Genomic DNA, 20,558 nt, shown 5'->3' with positions numbered 1-20,558 from the left:
GCAGTAGCCTACAGTCCATTCAATCAAATGTTGTCAGTGTGCGAGACGAACGATGTATAAATCTGGAGGTCACATCATCACTTATCATGCTTATTGTAAAAAAGTTTGTCCAATGCATATACTGTGTGTATTGTTCCCGGGTATTGTCAATACAGTCAAGCAAACAGGTATTATATTTTGAAAAGGCCGCTATAGTATATTCACAGGGGTGTCTTGAATGGCCAATCATATGGGACATAATCAAATTGTACTGACTGCTTCCTTTGTTACCACATGTCAGTCATCTTGTGATTATTGGACCATGTAAACCTGCAAAAAAACGAGCCAAAGTGCAGGCCCTATGATTGATGGTGTGCAGTCCGAGTTTTTCCTATGGTATCCAGGTAAACTTAAACATAATAAAAGAAGATTAGAAAAGAACTAAGCTGGAAGACTAACATGCTCTGGTTCAATAAATAAATAATACTGTCGAGTACTTATGATAATAATGGAGATAATGTCCAAATTTGAAATAATCAGCTTCATACAACGCATTACTAAAATATTTAGTCCGTCAAAAATAAATCTTTGGCTTCAAAACGTCTATTGATTTTTGTCATGTTTATCATGTTTATTGGACTGTGCTGAAATAAATCCTTGGTAACTTTGTCCGGAGGCAGCTCTCCGTGACATTCTATTTGTACTTTACATTTGGGCTTTTCATGTTATACTAGGTCTATTGAACCCGGGCTACCTATACCTGGCTTATATTTCGGTGGATTTTTTTCTCTCGATAGCTATGATTAAAGGGCAACCTGCGAAGTGGAGGTAATTGAAACTTGTTTTCCTTACACATTTTTGCAGATGGCCGTTTTAAATTTACTATGGATGACTGTGTTGACGGCGTATTACATAGTACGATCCTGGATGCTATGGATCATACCGCCTAGGAAGAAATCTGTTGCTGATGAGACGGTATTGATTACTGGGGCTGGCAGTGGAATAGGTAAGATACCAATCATATCATACATCCGTATCATAATAAGTTTTATTCAAAATGCATGCGCTATTCATTCATTCATATTTATTCGGCAAAATCGACACGAACAATAAATATAATCAATCACAAATTTAGCATATGAAACACATGGATACAAGCAAAGACACCAAAAAGCCGAAATGCCAGGATAATCCATAAAGTCTAGCTGCAAATTAGTCCGAATAATCAGACCCAGAACAAAATATTAATTTCTGACATGATCCTGTTCTGGGTCTGAACTGTTTCCATATGAAATCCTGATGGCAAATTGGACAATAGAAGCACATGGTTCTACGTGACAGCTTTTTAATCCCTATTCATTTTACGTGAATCACGCTATTGTGGACCATCCTTCAGATACTTGAGTGTTTGGACAAGCTGAACGGTCTTTTGTCTACCTCTCTGTTTGTAAACAAACCAGGAGGTCGAAATCGTCCTCCTCGCCGAATACGAAAGTCAGCGTAAGGCTAGCTTCAGACTCCGTATTGTACGTACAATATTGTATGTACAATACTTTTCGTGACGTCAAAAGTATTACACGTGCAATAAATATACGTCCCACGACGAGTTGAATCAGATTAAATAACGCGCTATAACCCTGACGGTTCATTGTTTGCTAAATCCAAGCGAGGTCATCAGAAAATCTATGCAAGAGAAATTTCTACTGCTGCTGATGAAAAATCCTAGAGTGCGTTTGGAGGTTTTTTCTGCACTTTACCAGTAACCCTAATAAATTCATAAAACAATAAAAATCAAATAAAGATTTAGGGCAAATGTTTTTACTCACTGTTCATCTGATCCACTTTCCCAGGAAACTAAATACCGATACTCCTTAGTTTTTCCCTGACTTTCCAGACATAATTATGAGTAAACATCACATTTAATGTTTACAAAACAATCAAATATATATATACATTCTTTTGCATTTTGTACATAATTGATATCAATAATGTAGGCCTACAAACATTAGGCCTAAAAAGGGGCTTAAGAGTATGTCTATTTTTAATCATATACTAATTCCGCCATGCCCAAACATATCTTATTATGAAATCGTGTAATGGAACCCAAATTCCAATCAAAAATAAAAACAAATTTGTTATCAAATACACTAGGCCTATACATTGTATTATAGGAATTTAATAGATGGTTCATTTTAATAAATAAATAGATTAACACGGGTAATGGACAAGAAATATTTGGCAATACCGGATTTACCAGAGAGCCAGTGGATAAAGAAATTAATTAAAATTAAAACAAATTAAATGAGAAAATGAAAGCAAGGACATTTGGCGAAGTATTGTTTTAGAATTCGAAGGAGTCCTAAATGTTATCCTGGCCCCAGGACACTGATTAATGTAAATTCGACCCATAGTTATTTTATCTATACTTTTGCCAGCATTCAACAAGTTCAATGTGATTTATGCCTATTTTTAATAAAATTCCGAAATCTGACGTATCAACGTTGTATCGTGCACAAATTATGATTCGAGACTATTTCATTTGACACGGTTGTATGGATTTCAGAAGATCGGTCCTATAATAGATATCGATTAGAGAATTACAGCAAGAGGCTTTGAGAATGCCGTAATCCTCTTGACCATCAACCAATCAGAGAGACATATTTCAGAAATATATTCGTAGGTTTGAAACTCTTTCAACTCTGAAATATATATTTCAAGTAATCTCGTTTCACACTTTGGCTTGCAATAAAGCCACGAAGGGGCGGTAATGTTAATATACGATTTCAGTCAAATATTGGTGCAAATATACGATTTCGGTCAACTATTTGGCTATCCTTTGCCCAAAATTATGAAATGTTTATTAGTAACAACAACTCTTAGGAGGGTTTTCGAGTAATTTTAGCGAAATAATGAGGTTAAATAAAAGAAAACCCACTTACAATTTTGGACGCTTAACTGTGGTGAACTAGGGGAATTAAAATAATTATCACAATTAACATGTTTAATTCAAAATCGTTGTCCTACAAGCACATGTTCAGATTGTGTGAACATTACAAAATAATACAAACAATAAGGTTGAAAAATAAATAGCCATTTAAAAATGATTTTAAAACATCGTCTATTTTGAAGCTTTATGACACTGAATAGGCCAAATATCTGCCTCTGACGAAAAAAAATGTTTTCCATGCTGATTTGTTTTTGTAACAAGTACCGTATGTCATTTCAAAAAGAAAGTAAAAAGGCGGATATTACTTTTTAAAAACTCGACGCATTACTATTAATACGCCTATAATTAATGAATGAAAAAGTATAGAAGGCGTTGCATCCGGTTCTGATGAGGGGGGAGGGGCACAAGCCGTTTTCGGCAGTTTTCCTATGGGATTTTCTAATATTTCAGATCAATTGGGGGGCTTCCGTGCCCCTAACGCTACGGTTACTGCATTAACACGTTTATGGATGTATTGTGATGATCATAAGTAGGCCTATCATAACATGCCTCAACGATATCAATATGTAAAAAGGTGTTGCAAATTCATAACACAGCGTGTTATAATGTAACGAATGCTATGCCAATACGACGTATTATTAACTTTAAAAAGGTGCCCATTGATTATATAATAATTCAAGTACAGTTGAATCATGGTAGGTATTATGGTTGAATACAAGAAGACATTAAAAGATGTTCATCATTCCGTGCACTCACTAAATTTAGAACTCTTAGAAATTTGGCAACTCCGTATCAATTAAGCAACCAATGATTGTAGCAAAATATATATTTTCCCGGTACATACTACTTATTGCACGTGTAATACTTTTTGACGTCACGAAAAGTATTGTACATACAATATTGTACGTACAATACGGAGTCTGAAGCGCGCTTAATAGTACGGCACTGGCTGCAAATGTGTAGGCCTAAACTTATTTCCAATGGGGTCCAACATAAAGACAAGACCTATAGGAGGTCAAAAACATCAAAATGTTCGTTTTGATAAAGATAGAGTACAAGTGCACAGTCAAGGATGTTTCACAGCAAAATAGGCCAGGTCTCATTGAGGCCTATTGACCTTGACCTATTTAGTGATGCATTACTTCGATAATGAAACCTCCCGATTGTGCAATTCCATCTTTATTATTTTGAATTGTGTTATCAAAACGAAGTTCAAGTCACACCTCTTTTGTCAAAAACCGGAGCATTTTGATGTTTTGATACACAGCCAAACACTTGACCTTCGACATTTTTGGATATAACGCAAGAACAGTACATTCTAGATAGGTCAAATTGTATCTAATTTTCTGAATCCTTACTACAGTAATACACTAAGCCAAAAAAGAAACTTATAATATTCACAAGGTCATATCTTAAAATCATGTGTATCAAAATGAACCAAAATTACACACAGGATCACTAGATACAGACTTTAAGGTACATATTTCGAGGTGCATAACAGACACAAAATTTGTGTCATAACAAACACCAAATTGGTGTCGATGACCTGACATGCATGCATTCTTTTGTGATGGTCTTTCAATTTGTGCCGAGTGTCCTTGGCAGGCTTGACTATGCTTCAGTGGTCATGAAAGGATTCAATAGATAACCTCTGCCCCACTAATCCCCAGCTATTGTCTGAAATTGCACCTCGGAAGATATATTATAACAACTCAGTCCCTCAAATGATAGTCATATAACGACCAAAAGATAAATGACTGACTATCATTGAGGACTGAGTTCCGCAGTCTACAGGATCACTTCAATACTCTACTCAAACATATGCCGGTATTCCAGTAACCATTCTTTATTGTGTAATACTTGATGTTAATTACCTCTGGTAGCAGTGCAACTTGCCTCCCCCAAGTGGTACCTCCAACATATGGCATTCTGGGGGAACTGGGTCTCGGTCCTGAACATTTTGCACACAATAAAGGTTCAAACTTACCCATGTGTAATGTATCTGCATACATCAACTATTTGTTACATACTAATTCTTTTTTTTCAACCGTAGGTCGATTGATGGCAGTTGAATTTGCTAAACGTGGTGCATTGGTAGTGCTGTGGGATATCAATAAGAGTGGTAATGAAGCTACAGCAAGATTGGTGAGAGAAATGGGAGGAAGAGCGCATACCTATGTCTGTGATATATCCAAGAAAGAAGATGTCTATGAAGCAGCTGCCAAGGTAAGCATGTAGACTGTAGTGTAGCCAGTGGGGGGGGTACAGGGGGCAAGATTGGTGAGAGAGATGGGAGGAAGAGCACATACCTATGTCTGTGATATATCCAAGAAAGAAGATGTATATGAAGCAGCTGCCAAGGTAAGCATGTAGGTAGATCATGTCTTAGTTGTTTCACCACTGGTCTTTGCCCCCGATTCTTTACACTAACCCCCTCTCATCATGTTTATGTTTGCAGAGAGTGGCACATTCAACTCTTCTTTCAATTTCTTTATTCCACAGACAACGATGGACAAGAGAAACGTTCTTAAAATTATGAAGACTTTGCCATGTTCCAAACAACATCAGCTTTGTTTTCCAAACTTTTATTTATGTTCAGTGTATACAGAAGAGTAGTGTTAGTTACACAACAAACACAGAACGTTTTACAGAAAACATTAAAATGTCGGGTTATCGTATAGAGGGTACAAAACGTTTTCATATCATACAGAATACATATTTGAAAACTTGATCCAAAACATTCTGACATAATGTTATTCAATGTTGATAAAATGTTTGCCAAAATATATTTTACAAAAACATTTTAACATTTTTAGAAATGTTATGGGTGCACAGTTCCAAAAAAATATTAGGTATAAGAATGTTACCCAGTAATGTAATCTTACCACAACCAAAGTCTCCATTGCGCGTGTATTAATTGATATCTGGTGTAAGATTGTTACCAACTAATGTAGTCTTACCACAACCATCTTCATTGTACTTGTATTAATTGATATCAGGTGTAAGATTGATACCAACTAATGTAGTCTTACCACAACCAGGATCTCCATTGTACTTGTATTAATTGATATCAGGTGTAAGATTGTTACCTACTAATGTAATCTTACCACAACCAGGATCTCCATTGTACTTGTATTAATTGATATCAGGCGTAAGCTTGTTACCAACTAATGTAGTCTTACCACAACCAGGATCTCCATTGTACTTCTATTGATATCAGGCGTAAGGTTGTTACCAACTAATGTAGTCTCACCACAACCAGGATCTCCATTGTACTTGTATTAAATTGATATCAGGCGTAAGGTTGTTACCAACTAATGTAGTCTTACCACAACCAGGATCTCCATTGTACTTGTATTAATTGATATCAGGTGTAAGGTTGTTTAGAGGTTAATAACTGCGCATCGGTTATTTGGAGGCATTGTGAAAAATCTAAACATTTTGCCTTTGGAACCGAGGAATATCCGAGGGCGCAGCCCGAGGATATTCCGAGGTCCAAAGCAAAATGTTTAGATTTTTCACAATGCCCGACAAATTACCGATGCAAAGTTATTAACCTCATTCATAACCGTCACTTTAATCTCTTCACCTTACAAAATAACACAAAATTTTGCTTAAAAGTTTATAAAAATAGATGATTTTTATATCTTCCCTTTCCAAAAATCGATCAGGCTAAAACAGGACGACCAATAACAAAAGTGCGTATCACAATCTGTCCAAATATGGAAGCGCGCAATCCAAATACGGCAGCCAGCGCTCGCGCTGTTTGTTCGACGCACAACAACACGCAAACGCCGGTCAATTGTGTGCGACATTGGAACAATTACGCATTTTGCGGTCAATTGTGAGTTATTAATGACCTCGATTTGCGTTCGCGTTTTCACAAATAACTAAATGTAATTGGATCGCACGCATCGCGTTTATTAATGAGGTTATGAATACCAATTAATGTAGTCTTACCACAACCAGGATCTCCATTGTACTTCTATTAATTGATATCATGTGTAAGATTGTTACCAACTATTGTAGTCTTAACACAACCAGGATCCCCATTGTACTTGTATTAATTGATATCAGTGCAAGATTGTTACCAACTAATGTAGTCTTACCAGTTACCACAACCAGGATCTCCATTGTACTTGTATTAATTGATATCAGGTGTAAGGTTGTTACCAACTAATGTAGTTTTACCGCAACCAGGATCTCAATTGTACTTGTATTAATTGATATCAGGCGTAAGGTTGTTACCAACTAATGTAGTCTTACCACAACCAGGATCTCCATTGTACTTCTATTGATATCAGGCGTAAGGTTGTTACCAACTAATGTAGTCTCACCACAACCAGGATCTCCATTGTACTTGTATTAAATTGATATCAGGCGTAAGGTTGTTACCAACTAATGTAGTCTTACCACAACCAGGATCTCCATTGTACTTCTATTAATTGATATCATGTGTAAGATTGTTACCAACTATTGTAGTCTTAACACAACCAGGATCCCCATTGTACTTGTATTAATTGATATCAGTGCAAGATTGTTACCAACTAATGTAGTCTTACCAGTTACCACAACCAGGATCTCCATTGTACTTGTATTAATTGATATCATGTGTAAGATTGTTACCAACTAATGTAGTTTTACCGCAACCAGGATCTCAATTGTACTTGTATTAATTGATATCAGGCGTAAGGTTGTTACCAACTAATGTAGTCTTACCACAACCAGGATCTCCATTGTACTTCTATTGATATCAGGCGTAAGGTTGTTACCAACTAATGTAGTCTCACCACAACCAGGATCTCCATTGTACTTGTATTAAATTGATATCAGGCGTAAGGTTGTTACCAACTAATGTAGTCTTACCACAACCAGGATCTCCATTGTACTTCTATTAATTAATATCATGTGTAAGATTGTTACCAACTATTGTAGTCTTAACACAACCAGGATCCCCATTGTACTTGTATTAATTGATATCAGTGCAAGATTGTTACCAACTAATGTAGTCTTACCAGTTACCACAACCAGGATCTCCATTGTACTTGTATTAATTGATATCATGTGTAAGATTGTTACCAACTAATGTAGTTTTACCGCAACCAGGATCTCAATTGTACTTGTATTAATTGATATCAGGCGTAAGGTTGTTACCAACTAATGTAGTCTTACCACAACCAGGATCTCCATTGTACTTCTATTGATATCAGGCGTAAGGTTGTTACCAACTAATGTAGTCTCACCACAACCAGGATCTCCATTGTACTTGTATTAAATTGATATCAGGCGTAAGGTTGTTACCAACTAATGTAGTCTTACCACAACCAGGATCTCCATTGTACTTCTATTAATTGATATCAGGTGTAAGATTGGTACCAACTAATGTAGTCTTACCACAACCAGGATCTCCATTGTACTTATATTAATTGATATCAGGTGTAAGATTGTTACCAACTAATGTAGTCTTACCACAACCGGGATCTCCATTGTACTCGTATTAATTGATATCATGTGCAAGGTTGTTACCAACTAATGTAGTCTTACCACAACCAGGATCTCCATTGTACTTGTATTGATTGATATCAGGTGTAAGATTGGTACCAACTAATGTAGTCTTACCACAACCAGGGTCTCCATTGTACTTGTATTAATTGATATCAGGTGTAAGATTGGTACCAACTAATGTAGTCTTACCACAACCAGGATCTCCATTGTACTTGTATTAATTGATATCAGGTGTAAGGTTGTTACCAACTAATGTAGTCTTACCGCAACCAGGATCTCAATTGTACTTGTATTAATTGATATCAGGTGTAAGATTGTTACCAACTAATGTAGTCTCACCACAACCAGGATCTCCATTGTACTTGTATTAAATTGATATCAGGCGTAAGGTTGTTACCAACTAATGTAGTCTTACCACAACCAGGATCTCCATTGTACTTGTATTAATTGATATCAGGTGTAAGGTTGTTACCAATTAATGTAGTCTTACCACAACCAGGATATCCATTGTACTTGTATTAATTGATATCAGGTGTAAGATTGTTACCAACTAATGTAGTCTTACCACAACCAGGATCTCCATTGTACTTGTATTAATTGATATCAGGTGTAAGATTGTTACCAACTAATGTAGTCTCACCACAACCAGGATCTCCATTGTACTTGTATTAAATTGATATCAGGCGTAAGGTTGTTACCAACTAATGTAGTCTTACCACAACCAGGATCTCCATTGTACTTGTATTAATTGATATCAGGTGTAAGGTTGTTACCAATTAATGTAGTCTTACCACAACCAGGATATCCATTGTACTTGTATTAATTGATATCAGGTGTAAGATTGTTACCAACTAATGTAGTCTTACCACAACCAGGATCTCCATTGTACTTGTATTAATTGATATCAGGCGTAAGGTTGTTACCAACTAATGTAGTCTCACCACAACCAGGATCTCCATTGTACTTGTACAGTAGACTTCGGTTATATATATATATAAATGCGCTTTTATAAATGCGCACGTGACCAGATGGGATGGCCAGCGCCATATTTGCATTACATCACTGTCAATCACTGAAATGGCGACCATTGAGGGAGTGGCTACAGCTGTGACCTTGTTTCGTGGCTAGCACTGGCAAGGAACATTGGCTGGAGGTTCGATGCTATAAATTTGCAAGGATAAATCATGGATATCGAAGGATCATGATTATTGCACAGCACCCCACCCCATTTACAAACATAACTAATTTTTATTTATTTATTTATTTATTTATTTATTTATTTATTTATTTATTTATTTATTTATTTATTTATTTATTTATTTATTTATTTATTTATTTATTGACTTTACTTATAATTTTATAAAATATTATTTGTTCCCCCTTTCGGCTAGGCAAAACTTACTTATGTACTTTGCTTATAATTTTATAAATATTATTTGTTCCCCCTTTCGGCTAGGCAAAACTCACCCCCCCTTTTTTTTACACTCATAAATTAATTGTTTTTTTGCTAAGTTTCCCCTTCCGTGTAAAGTAAAACTTTATAAGCCGTTTGAACCAAACTGAACAAAATTGACGTATACAATTACAATATATAATACCATGAAATAATGTGTGTGACTCTAGTGTGTGACGATAAGTTACCATACTAGCTCCATGCATCACATACGTGATTGTACGTCAAATTGTCCTATAACGTATGAGTGTGATGTATAGTATACGAGTCTTCCTCAACATCTTCCAGTCGGGATGATTAGATCATGTATAGTCCTCTACGTGTTTATACTCTAAATTGTACGTCGAAGGGTGTACAGATTACCGATTTAGCATGGGGGACACACAAAAAGTGCTCAAAAACACACATTTTGAATTTGATTTTTGTCCATTTTGATACTTAATTGATTGAATGTGAGCGAGCGAATGAGTAAGTTAGGGTTGAGGAGGACGGGCGGGGACATCTAGTTCGAGAGGGGCATTATTCCGAAAAGGGCTAAAGTTATAGTTTCATCAATTTACGTTAAAATTAGAGTTAAAATTAGGGTGAGGGGGGGGGATGAGGGGAAATACTTTCTTGACTCCCAAATAAATAAATCCATGACCCATTCCTTCCGAAGAAAATGACAGCCCCCTAAGTTCCCTATCATCAAGTGCAAAAATTATCAAATAACATCATCGGCAGCTACTCAGTTCTGACCTTAATGCCAGTAAGAATCACATTTCGTCATCAATATGACCAATTGCCACGCCCATTTAGCACGAAAATAATGAAATATAAGTTTTTAAATCAGCTATATCTAGCTTTTCCGTCATTCATTTTTTTTCCGTGATGGAAAATCCAAATAAAGAGTTTATGTTTCGGGTCAAATTATTTTGCCCTTTGCAATCAATGCCACTATTTTGCAAAACCAATTTTCCTTGTAACCTGTCATTTTCGCCTATACTTTTGCGTGTGGAATTTGTGTACATCCGGGTACCTTACATCGTTGAACACGGTATGGCGACTTGTAGATGTCACGTGCGCATTTATAAATGCGCATTTATATATATACCCGAAGTCCACTGTTGTATTAAATTGATATCAGGCGTAAGGTTGTTACCAACTAATGTAGTCTCACCACAACCAGGATCTCCATTGTACTTGTATTAATTGATATCAGGTGTACGATTGTTACCAACTAATGTAGTCTTACCACAACCAGGATCTCCGTTGTACTTGTATTAATTGATATCATGTGTAAGATTGTTACCAACTAATGTAGTTTTACCACAACCAGGATCTCCATTGTACTTGTATTAATTGATATCATGTGTAAGATTGTTACCAACTAATGTAATCTTATCACAACCAGGATCTCCATTGTACTCGTATTAATTGATATCATGTGCAAGGTTGTTACCAACTAATGTAGTCTTATTACAACCAGGATCTTCATTGTACTTGTATTAATTGATATCATGTGTAAGATTGTTACCAACTAATGTAGTCTTACCACAACCAGGATCTCCATTGTACTTGTATTAATTGATATCAGGTGTAAGATTGTTACCAACTAATGTAGTCTTACCACAACCAGGATCTCCGTTGTACTTGTATTAATTGATATCATGTGTAAGATTGTTACCAACTAATGTAGTCTTACCACAACCAGGATCTCCATTGTACTTGTATTAATTGATATCATGTGTAAGATTGTTACCAACTAATGTGGTCTTACCACAACCAGGATCTCCATTGTACTTGTATTAATTGATATCATGTGCAAGGTTGTTACCAACTAATGTGGTCTTACCACAACCAGGATCTCCATTGTACTTACATTAATTGATATCAGGTGTAAGATTGTTACCAACTAATGTAGTCTTATCACAACCAGGATCTCCATTGTACTCGTATTAATTGATATCATGTGCAAGGTTGTTACCAACTAATGTAGTCTTATTACAACCAGGATCTTCATTGTACTTGTATTAATTGATATCATGTGTACGATTGTTACCAACTAATGTAGTCTTACCACAACCAAGATCTCCATTGTACTTGTATTAATTGATATCAGGTGTAAGATTGTTACCAACTAATGTAGTTTTACCACAACCAGGATCTCCATTGTACTTGTATTAATTGATATCATGCGTAAGATTGTTACCAACTAATGTAGTCTTACCACAACCAGGATCTCCATTGTACTTGTGTTAATTGATATCATGTGTAAGATTGTTACCAACTAATGTAGTCTTACCACAACCAGGATCTCCGTTGTACTTGTATTAATTGATATCATGTGTAAGATTGTTACCAACTAATGTAGTCTTACCACAACCAGGATCTCCATTATACTTGTATTAATTGATATCATGTGTAAGATTATTACCAACTAATGTAGTCTTACCACAACCAGGATCTCCATTGTACTTGTATTCATTGATATCAGGTGTAAGATTGTTACCAACTAATGTAGTCTTACCACAACCAGGATCTCCGTTGTACTTGTATTAATTGATATCATGTATAAGATTGTTACCGACTTATGTAGTCTTATCACAACCAGGATCTCCATTGTACTTGTATTAATTGATATCAGTGCAAGATTGTTACCAACTAATGTAGTCTTACCACAGCCAGGATCTCCATTGTACTTGTATTAATTGATATCATGTGTAAGATTGTTACCAACTAATGTAGTTTTACCATAACCAGGATCTCCGTTGTACTTGTATTAATTGATATCAGTGCAAGATTGTTACCAACTAATGTAGTCTTACCACAACCAGGATATCCGTTGTACTTGTATTAATTGATATCAGGTGTAAGAATGTTACCAACTAATGTAGTCTTACCACAACCAGGATCTCCGTTGTACTTGTATTAATTGATATCAGTGCAAGATTGTTACCAACTAATGTAGTCTTAACACAACCAGGATCTCCGTTGTACTTGTATTAATTGATATCAGGTGTAAGATTGTTACCAACTAATGTAGTCTTACCACAACCAGGATCTCTATTGTACTTGTATTAATTGATATCATGTGTAAGATTGTTACCAACTAATGTGGTCTTACCACAACCAGGATCTCCATTGTACTTGTATTAATTGATATCATGTGTAAGATTGTTACCAACTAATGTAGTCTTATACCACAACCAGATCTCCATTGTACTTGTATTAATTGATATCAGGTGTAAGATTGTTACCAACTAATGTAGTTTTACCACAACCAGGATCTCCATTGTACTTGTATTAATTGATATCATGTGTAAGATTGTTACCGACTAATGTAGTCTTACCACAACCAAGATCTCCATTGTACTTGTAGTAATTGATATCAGGTGTAAGAATGTTACCAACTAATGTAGTCTTACCACAACCAGGATCTCCATTGTACTTGTATTAATTGATATCAGGTGTAAGATTGTTACCGACTAATGTAGTCTTACCACAACCAGGATCTCTATTGTATTTGAATTAATTGATATCATGTGTGAGATTGTTACCGACTAATGTAGTCTTACCACAACCAGGATCTCCATTGTACTTGTATTAATTGATATCAGGTGTAAGATTGTTACCAACTAATGTAGTTTTATACCACAACCAGGATCTCCATTGTATTTGTATTAATTGATATCAGGTGTAAGATTTTTTCATATAAAACGTTTTAAGAATATTTTAAGACCTTCATATATAACCCGACATTTAAAATGTTCTTAAAACGTTTAGACCAAAACCAAAGCATGTTTACAGCATTTACAAACACTTCTGTTTGCTGGGAGTTTAATACTGTAACGTATCAGCCAAGGTATTCGTTACCAATTGAAGAAAATAACTAATAAAACTGATGGCTGTTTCTGTCTCAATTTGCCCTTTTGCATGGATTTGCCTATGATTCCGTCATCTTGATAACCCTTTGATCATGTTTTCTTTTACAGGACAATGAAATTTATTATTATTACATTATTTTGCCTGTACTGTATGTAGTCTTGTTGGTTCACTATGTCGAAAATGTTCGCTATGTTGAATATGAAATAAGGTTTACTACATGTATATTGAATACGAAATTAGGTTAGCTAGGATTATATGGTTAGGTTAGGTATAGGGATAGATTTGACATAGCGAATCTTTCCCGGGAATCTTCATTCATATTCGATATATATATATAGCAAACCTTATTCTTGACATCATCGACATAGTCAAACTGACAAAGTGATCATTCGGCTCTAACCATCTTGTTTGCCATCTTTTGCCTACAAGTTGGATTAGTATAGACATTGGTTATTAAATCTAGATTTTATGAAGAATTGTTAATGCAGAATTATTTGCCTCTTGACTGCACTTCAATCATGCAGGGATTTGTGTGTCTGTAGGGGTGTGTACGTGGGGTGTGTATGTTAGTGTGATTTATGAAAATATTTTTTCCTGATTGATTGCAGGTGAAAGAGGAAGTAGGTGAAGTTACTATTCTTATCAACAATGCAGGTATTGTGTCAGGAACTAAACTATTGGATACACCCGATGCAAAGATTATCAAGACAATGGAAGTTAACACCCTGGCACATGTTTGGGTAGGTGAAATACTTCACACTGTAGATATTCGCTGTCATCGTGCATGTTAGTAACCAACTAAGTGCTAACAATTGGTTACTGCTAAAAGCATGGGCTCATACACCTGTTCCGAATTTTGATATGCCATAGGCTTTGTGTTGTGATCATTTCGATCAGTGGTTCGTAACAAAGAAAACATGATCCAGTTGACCTAGCAACGGTCATATTCTAACATGCACTACGACAGCGAATAGTTAAATGTCAAAGTGGTCCACATTTTGGCGCCTTAGTTTGATGAACAGTGGTCCTCATTCATATAGAAACATTGTGTTATGTATTTTGCTTCAATAAAAGATTTTGACCCCATTATAATCATTCTATCATTTATTGTTGAATATTATCAATATGTCAAATGCAGTGAAAATATGAATTCAGTGTGATCCAATACACCAAATTTAACAATATGGTCATTATGTGCTTGAGAGGAAAAGACGATATGAATAAGGAAATGCTCCTTGAGAGCAAAAAGAACAACATTTTACACAAAATTAGGACTATATAATACATGACCATCCAACTCAAATGTGCTGAATGTTTGCAAGTGATTTTGCAACTACCCTCTTCATATAAACATGAATTGTTTTGTCAATTTGTTCTTCTACAGATGTTGAAATCGTTCCTTCCAGACATGTTCAAGAATGACCGTGGTCATGTTGTGACAATTTCTAGCCTTGCTGGCCATTTAACGCAACCTGGAATGGCGGATTATTGCATGAGTAAATTTGCAGCTGTTGGACTCCATGAGTCTGTGGAGAAAGAAGCTGTTGTTGTAGGAGCTGAGAATGTCAACTTTACCATAGTCAATCCATATTTGATTAATACTGGCATGTTCAAAGGTGTAACTCTCAAGTAAGTTTGTTTTTGTTTTACAGTTCCATGTAGTTGTAAAACTACAAGGTAAATAGTATGATCACAAAGTATTTTAAGAAGAAACAGGTCAGTATATTGATCCAACGCATTGTCTCCCTTATTGACCTTGATACATGAAGATTTCGGAAAAATGGCGTAAGTAGTGCCAAATAAATCCAAGCACCAACCCAAACCTTGCAAAGATTTTAAACTGTGACCCAGACAGGGTATAATTCTGCATAAAACCGGGCAACGTTATTTCTATAGATCTGCTGCGCATTCAAATTGCATTGTATTGCATCGTAATTTCATTTGTGTCTATGCTAATTATGTTTACACAACATGAACTCACGTGTTTTCAAGCAAATTCGCCGATAATAGGTGATCAAAAGCGATCGGAATGTTACAAAAGTACAGATCGCATTCAGCTTAGGCACCAGAAACAAATTTGTTCGATCTTTGCATCGACCGTCGATCCTGCTTCGATGCTTGTTATTAATGAACTATCAACTAATTAATCATAATTAATGCTTAATTTATATTGGTCAATATCGCTACAGGCAAAAATTACTATATTATCACAATTAACAATAGTATTGTTCTCCAAAAAAACCCGGAAGCTTGTCGTTTGGAGCTCTAGCTGAAATACAGCAAGATAATGTAAGATAGTAAATGTAAACCTGTATTTTAGCTAGAGTATCTCGAGCTACTGTGACCTATAGTATTTAGGTCTAGACTAAACCAGTATCCTCACCAAGTGACCTATCTGGATCTAGACCTGGGGATCTAGGCTGGACCAGTGTTATCAAAAACTGAGCTACCAAGAAAGCTTGTAACATCAAAGTGTAAAATATGTATACCAGCATGCTTAAAGCCATGTGTGATGTATACGGCCACCTTAATTTAATAGTTAGTCTCAAAGCCCTTTTAAAGTTGAAACCCTAATGTGGAACACAGTTTTAAAAACAAAAAGGCAAAATGTGGGAATATGCATGTATAGTTTCTCTGTGTTCAAGATGAAGAAATGCATTGAGATTTACAACTAATGCAATTTTTACGTCTGATGTCAGAAGTGTGATGGTTGTGGTGGATTTTTGGAAAAAAATGAAATTTACTCAATCCAGCTGGAATAACATGCAAAAAGTGGGTAATATTACTAATGCGTGTGGGGGCTTTGAGACAAACAATTAAATTAAGATGGCCTAATATGAAATTGGTTAATTTTAATATTTACACATGTCTCAACTTGCACCTAAATGGAATCGGCCAAATTTGTTGTGTTTGCTGGTCAACAGAGCAAGTTTGGGCTGTAGCAAGGTTGAAAAATGTGTGGCGGCAATCACAAAAAAATGTGTGGCGGCCAAAATACAAATAAATGCCCAAATTAATACAAAGAAAAATATTTTCATTCTCATAACGTGGGGAGACCATGGCCTCCCCGCCCACCCTCTTGCTACAGCCCTGGCTCCATGAGGAGTCACACCTGGTTCCCACAGGAAGGTAGTAAACTGATTCCGATACATCATTTTAAAGTGGTTAACAAATTGAGGTATACAATTATTATTATAACAAAAGCTGTATGCATTGTTTTTCAGATATCCTGGTCTCTTACCAGCTTTGGAACCAGAATATGTTGTAGAGAAAATTATGCATGCAGTGTTAACCAATCAGAGAGTTATATTTATACCAAGGTTACTATACCTCCTGAAATGGATGAAAAGGTAAGTTGGTTTTATTTTATTGAATCTCATATTTCAATCAATCTCTCAAGAATGCACACCTGACAGTTTTGCCAAAAGTTTTTCACAAATTCACATGTATAGAATTCTGTGGTTTCACCTTAGATACCTTCAGGTAGTATTTCAAACTGATATTCCATACATCCAATTTTTGCGTGTGTACAAGTTAATGCAAACATGTCACAGGTTTTGTCCATTATCTCAGAATAATCACATTTGCTAAGTTGTGCCCTTTTATTATGGTAGGGCAGTATACCTTTAGTCCCCCTCAAAAATTCCTGTGCCCAAAACAAAAAACCTGTTGTCACACAATGACCTAAAAATAAATGGTGCACAGTTATTGTCTAAATATGAACCTTTTATCAATAGCACACAATAATAATAATGCAGTTTACCATCTTGGATAATTGGAGTGTGATATGAGAAAATATTGAGTGAGCCAAGGTTGGTATTTTCATGGCAAATGTTGTATATTCTTGTATCACATGAAAAAAACCCACAAACAATGCAATTTATTATTGTTATCAGTTATTACCTTTTACATTGCTTTGGGATGACAACAAAAATAACTAGAGCTACTGTGGCTCACGAGCCACGAATGTCAGTTGATGACTTCTGATTGACCTCATTTGACCTTTGACCTCGGGTAAACTTGATTTGACTACTCATGCTCTCTCATATCAAGGGTAATTTGCATCACATTTAAGCCCAATCGGGCCTATTTTAACATTTGACCTCATTTGACCTTTCCTGTCCTGTAACCTTGGATGACCTTTATGGTTTTATACTCCCCAAGTGTCAGGGATCATTTTCCGCAAGTTGTTACAGCCTTATCGGAGCAATATTTAATTTGACCTGACCTTTGACCTCGGATGACCTTTGCAGTTACATACTTCCCAAGTGTCAGGGACCATTTCCCCGAGTTACAGCCCAATGGGAGCAACTTACAATTTGACCTGACCTTTGACCTCAGATGACCTTTATGGTTTCATACTCCCCAAGTGTCAGGGAAGTTACAGCCCGATCGGAGCAACTTGACCTGACCTTTGACCTCGCATTACCTTGTTTTATACTCATGAAGTGTCAGAGATTGGTTTCCCTGAGTTACATGCCAATCGGAGCAACTTTAAATTTGACCTGACCTTTGACCTCAGTTGACCTTTGCGGTTTTATACTCCTCAAGTGTCAGGGATCATTTACCCAGAGTTACAGCCCAATCGAAGCAACTTAAAATTTGACCTGACCTTTGACCTCACATGACCTTTGTGGTTTCATACTCCCCAATTGTCAGGGATCATTTTCCCGAAGTTACAGCCCTATCGGAGCAACTTTAAATTTGACCTGACCTTTGACCTCACATGACCTTTGCGGCATCATACTCCCCAAGTGTCAGGGATCATTTTCCCAGGGTTACTGCCCCATCGGAGCAGCTGTAACATTTGACCTTGGATGACCATAGCTGATGTTTCATGATCCTATATATAAGTTTTAGCCCAATCGGACATATTTCAAAATTTGACCGCCCCCACCCACCCGAGTACTAGTATTCACCATTATTGCTATAGCATTTACCATATAGCCTTAGTGTGTATGTATTGATTTTCATAAATGCATCATGGGAAGGAATATAATTTGACCACCATCCCCACCGCACAAGCAACTATATAGCATTTATCACATACCTTTAGTGTGTATTTTCAAAAATGCATCATGGGATAGCATCATTTCCAAACCTTCAGTGTGTATTTTCATAAATGCATCATGGGATAGCATAATTTCCAAACCTAACAACTCTTACATGTATCTCTTATTTTCAAAATAGCAGCACAATATTTACTGTTAATTTTCCTGGAAACTTAAAACCACACCAGTAGACATGCCCAAGCATGCAACAAATCTATATGCTTATCTCTTGTTATCAAATAGCTGTTTCCCTGCACAAGGTATCTGCCAAATTGCTGCCTCTACTGATAGCTGCTTCATTACATTTCATGCAAATATTTTCACAAAATGACCCTATTAAGCCTTACATGAACTTTGACCCCAATCTGTGGTACAACTTATTTGAAGCTTGGGCCAGCGGTTCTTGCTGACCATGTTTGGTGGTCATAGCATGTCATTTAAAGGAGAAGTAGCATTTTAAAGATTTTCACAAAATGACCCCTAATAACCCTTACATGACCTTTGACCCCTATCCGTGTAGAAGTTATATTAAGCTTGGGTCAGTGCTTCTTGTGGCCAAGTTTGGTCAAAATTGGTGCAAGCGTCTGGCACTAGTAGCAATTTTTGGTTCTACTAAAGAAGAAAGAAGAAGATTTGAGAGCTTCACAGTATATCAGGCGGATAAATCCGCCTGACATAAAAACGTTCAAATTCAATGCTGCTGTCAAATCTCTGTAATGTATATCTAAATTGGTATTTTTCAATCCCTAATTCATTTTTAGTTGGATACCAGTTGAAGCTGCTCTTTTGGACAAGGATGTAACTAACATGGATCCTTTTATTGGACATGCTGACAAGGATATAACTAACATGGACCCTTATACTGGACATGCTGATAAAGACATCTAATGGATACATAGCTGACTATTCATTCTCATTTTGGTGATGCTGCTAACTTTTCATCCAATAATTATGTCATACATCTTGCTGACCGATTATTTCATTCTATTTGATTTCAAGTATTTGGATATCATCAGCCATGTTGAAGACAATAAAACTACATCAATGCCTCATGAACTTTCAGTGGTGTAGCCAGTGAAGGTGGGGGGGCCAGGAGGTGGGAACAAAGCCCCCCCCAAAAAAAAAAAGAATTTGAGTGGAAAATTGTAACTGAGAACAGGAATTCACATTAGAAAACTGATAATTACTGCTGCGAAAAGAAACCGAAAAATAAAAAACTGCCTTCTAAATGTTGGACATATTCCTGATGTAAAGGTTGTATAGTACAAACAGTAAAATGATTGATTTGTAAATTCAAGTGTAAATGATAACGAAAGCCACATAATTAAGTTAAAAAGTTTGAATTCAGATTTAATCTGATCTCTCACACCCCTGCTATCAGAAACACTACATTGCATTCTGAATACCAGGAATATCCTTCTAATAGCAAATTATTAATTTTTTTTGACATTTAACAGTCTGATAGAGACCTAAAATTAGGTCTTTTTAGAAATGGTCATTATTTCAAATTGATGGATTTTCCTCCCAGCTGCATACACTTAAATATGTATCACTAGATTTATAAAGTTAAATTTGAGAACTGTCAAATGTCAACATGTCAATTTTTAATAATTTGCCATAAAATTTTTATAATTATATCGCAAATTTCAAAAAATCAAAATATTTGATATCATCAAGACATTCCTTGTATTCAAAATGCAATTTGATGTGTCTGATGCACTCTCATGTCCCACAAAAAATATACTGTGCAAATGAT

General features: G+C 35.9%; 1 protein-coding gene across 1 annotated transcript; it reads left to right on the top strand.

Annotated features, from left to right (window-relative positions):
• Positions 1–661: 661 nt before the first annotated feature.
• On the top strand, positions 662–19,696 carry LOC140158727 (epidermal retinol dehydrogenase 2-like). Its single transcript, XM_072181921.1, has 6 exons — positions 662–985; positions 4,980–5,152; positions 14,360–14,491; positions 15,136–15,380; positions 16,976–17,101; positions 19,564–19,696. The coding sequence occupies exons 1-6, from the start codon at positions 844–846 to the stop codon at positions 19,688–19,690; spliced, it is 945 nt and encodes a 314-aa protein (XP_072038022.1). The 5' UTR covers positions 662–843; the 3' UTR covers positions 19,691–19,696.
• Positions 19,697–20,558: the final 862 nt, after the last annotated feature.

The sequence above is a fragment of the Amphiura filiformis genome, chromosome 8 (genome assembly GCF_039555335.1).
Source record: "Amphiura filiformis chromosome 8, Afil_fr2py, whole genome shotgun sequence".
Classification (NCBI taxonomy): domain Eukaryota; kingdom Metazoa; phylum Echinodermata; class Ophiuroidea; order Amphilepidida; family Amphiuridae; genus Amphiura; species Amphiura filiformis.
This window is presented reverse-complemented; position numbering and strand designations above follow the sequence as displayed.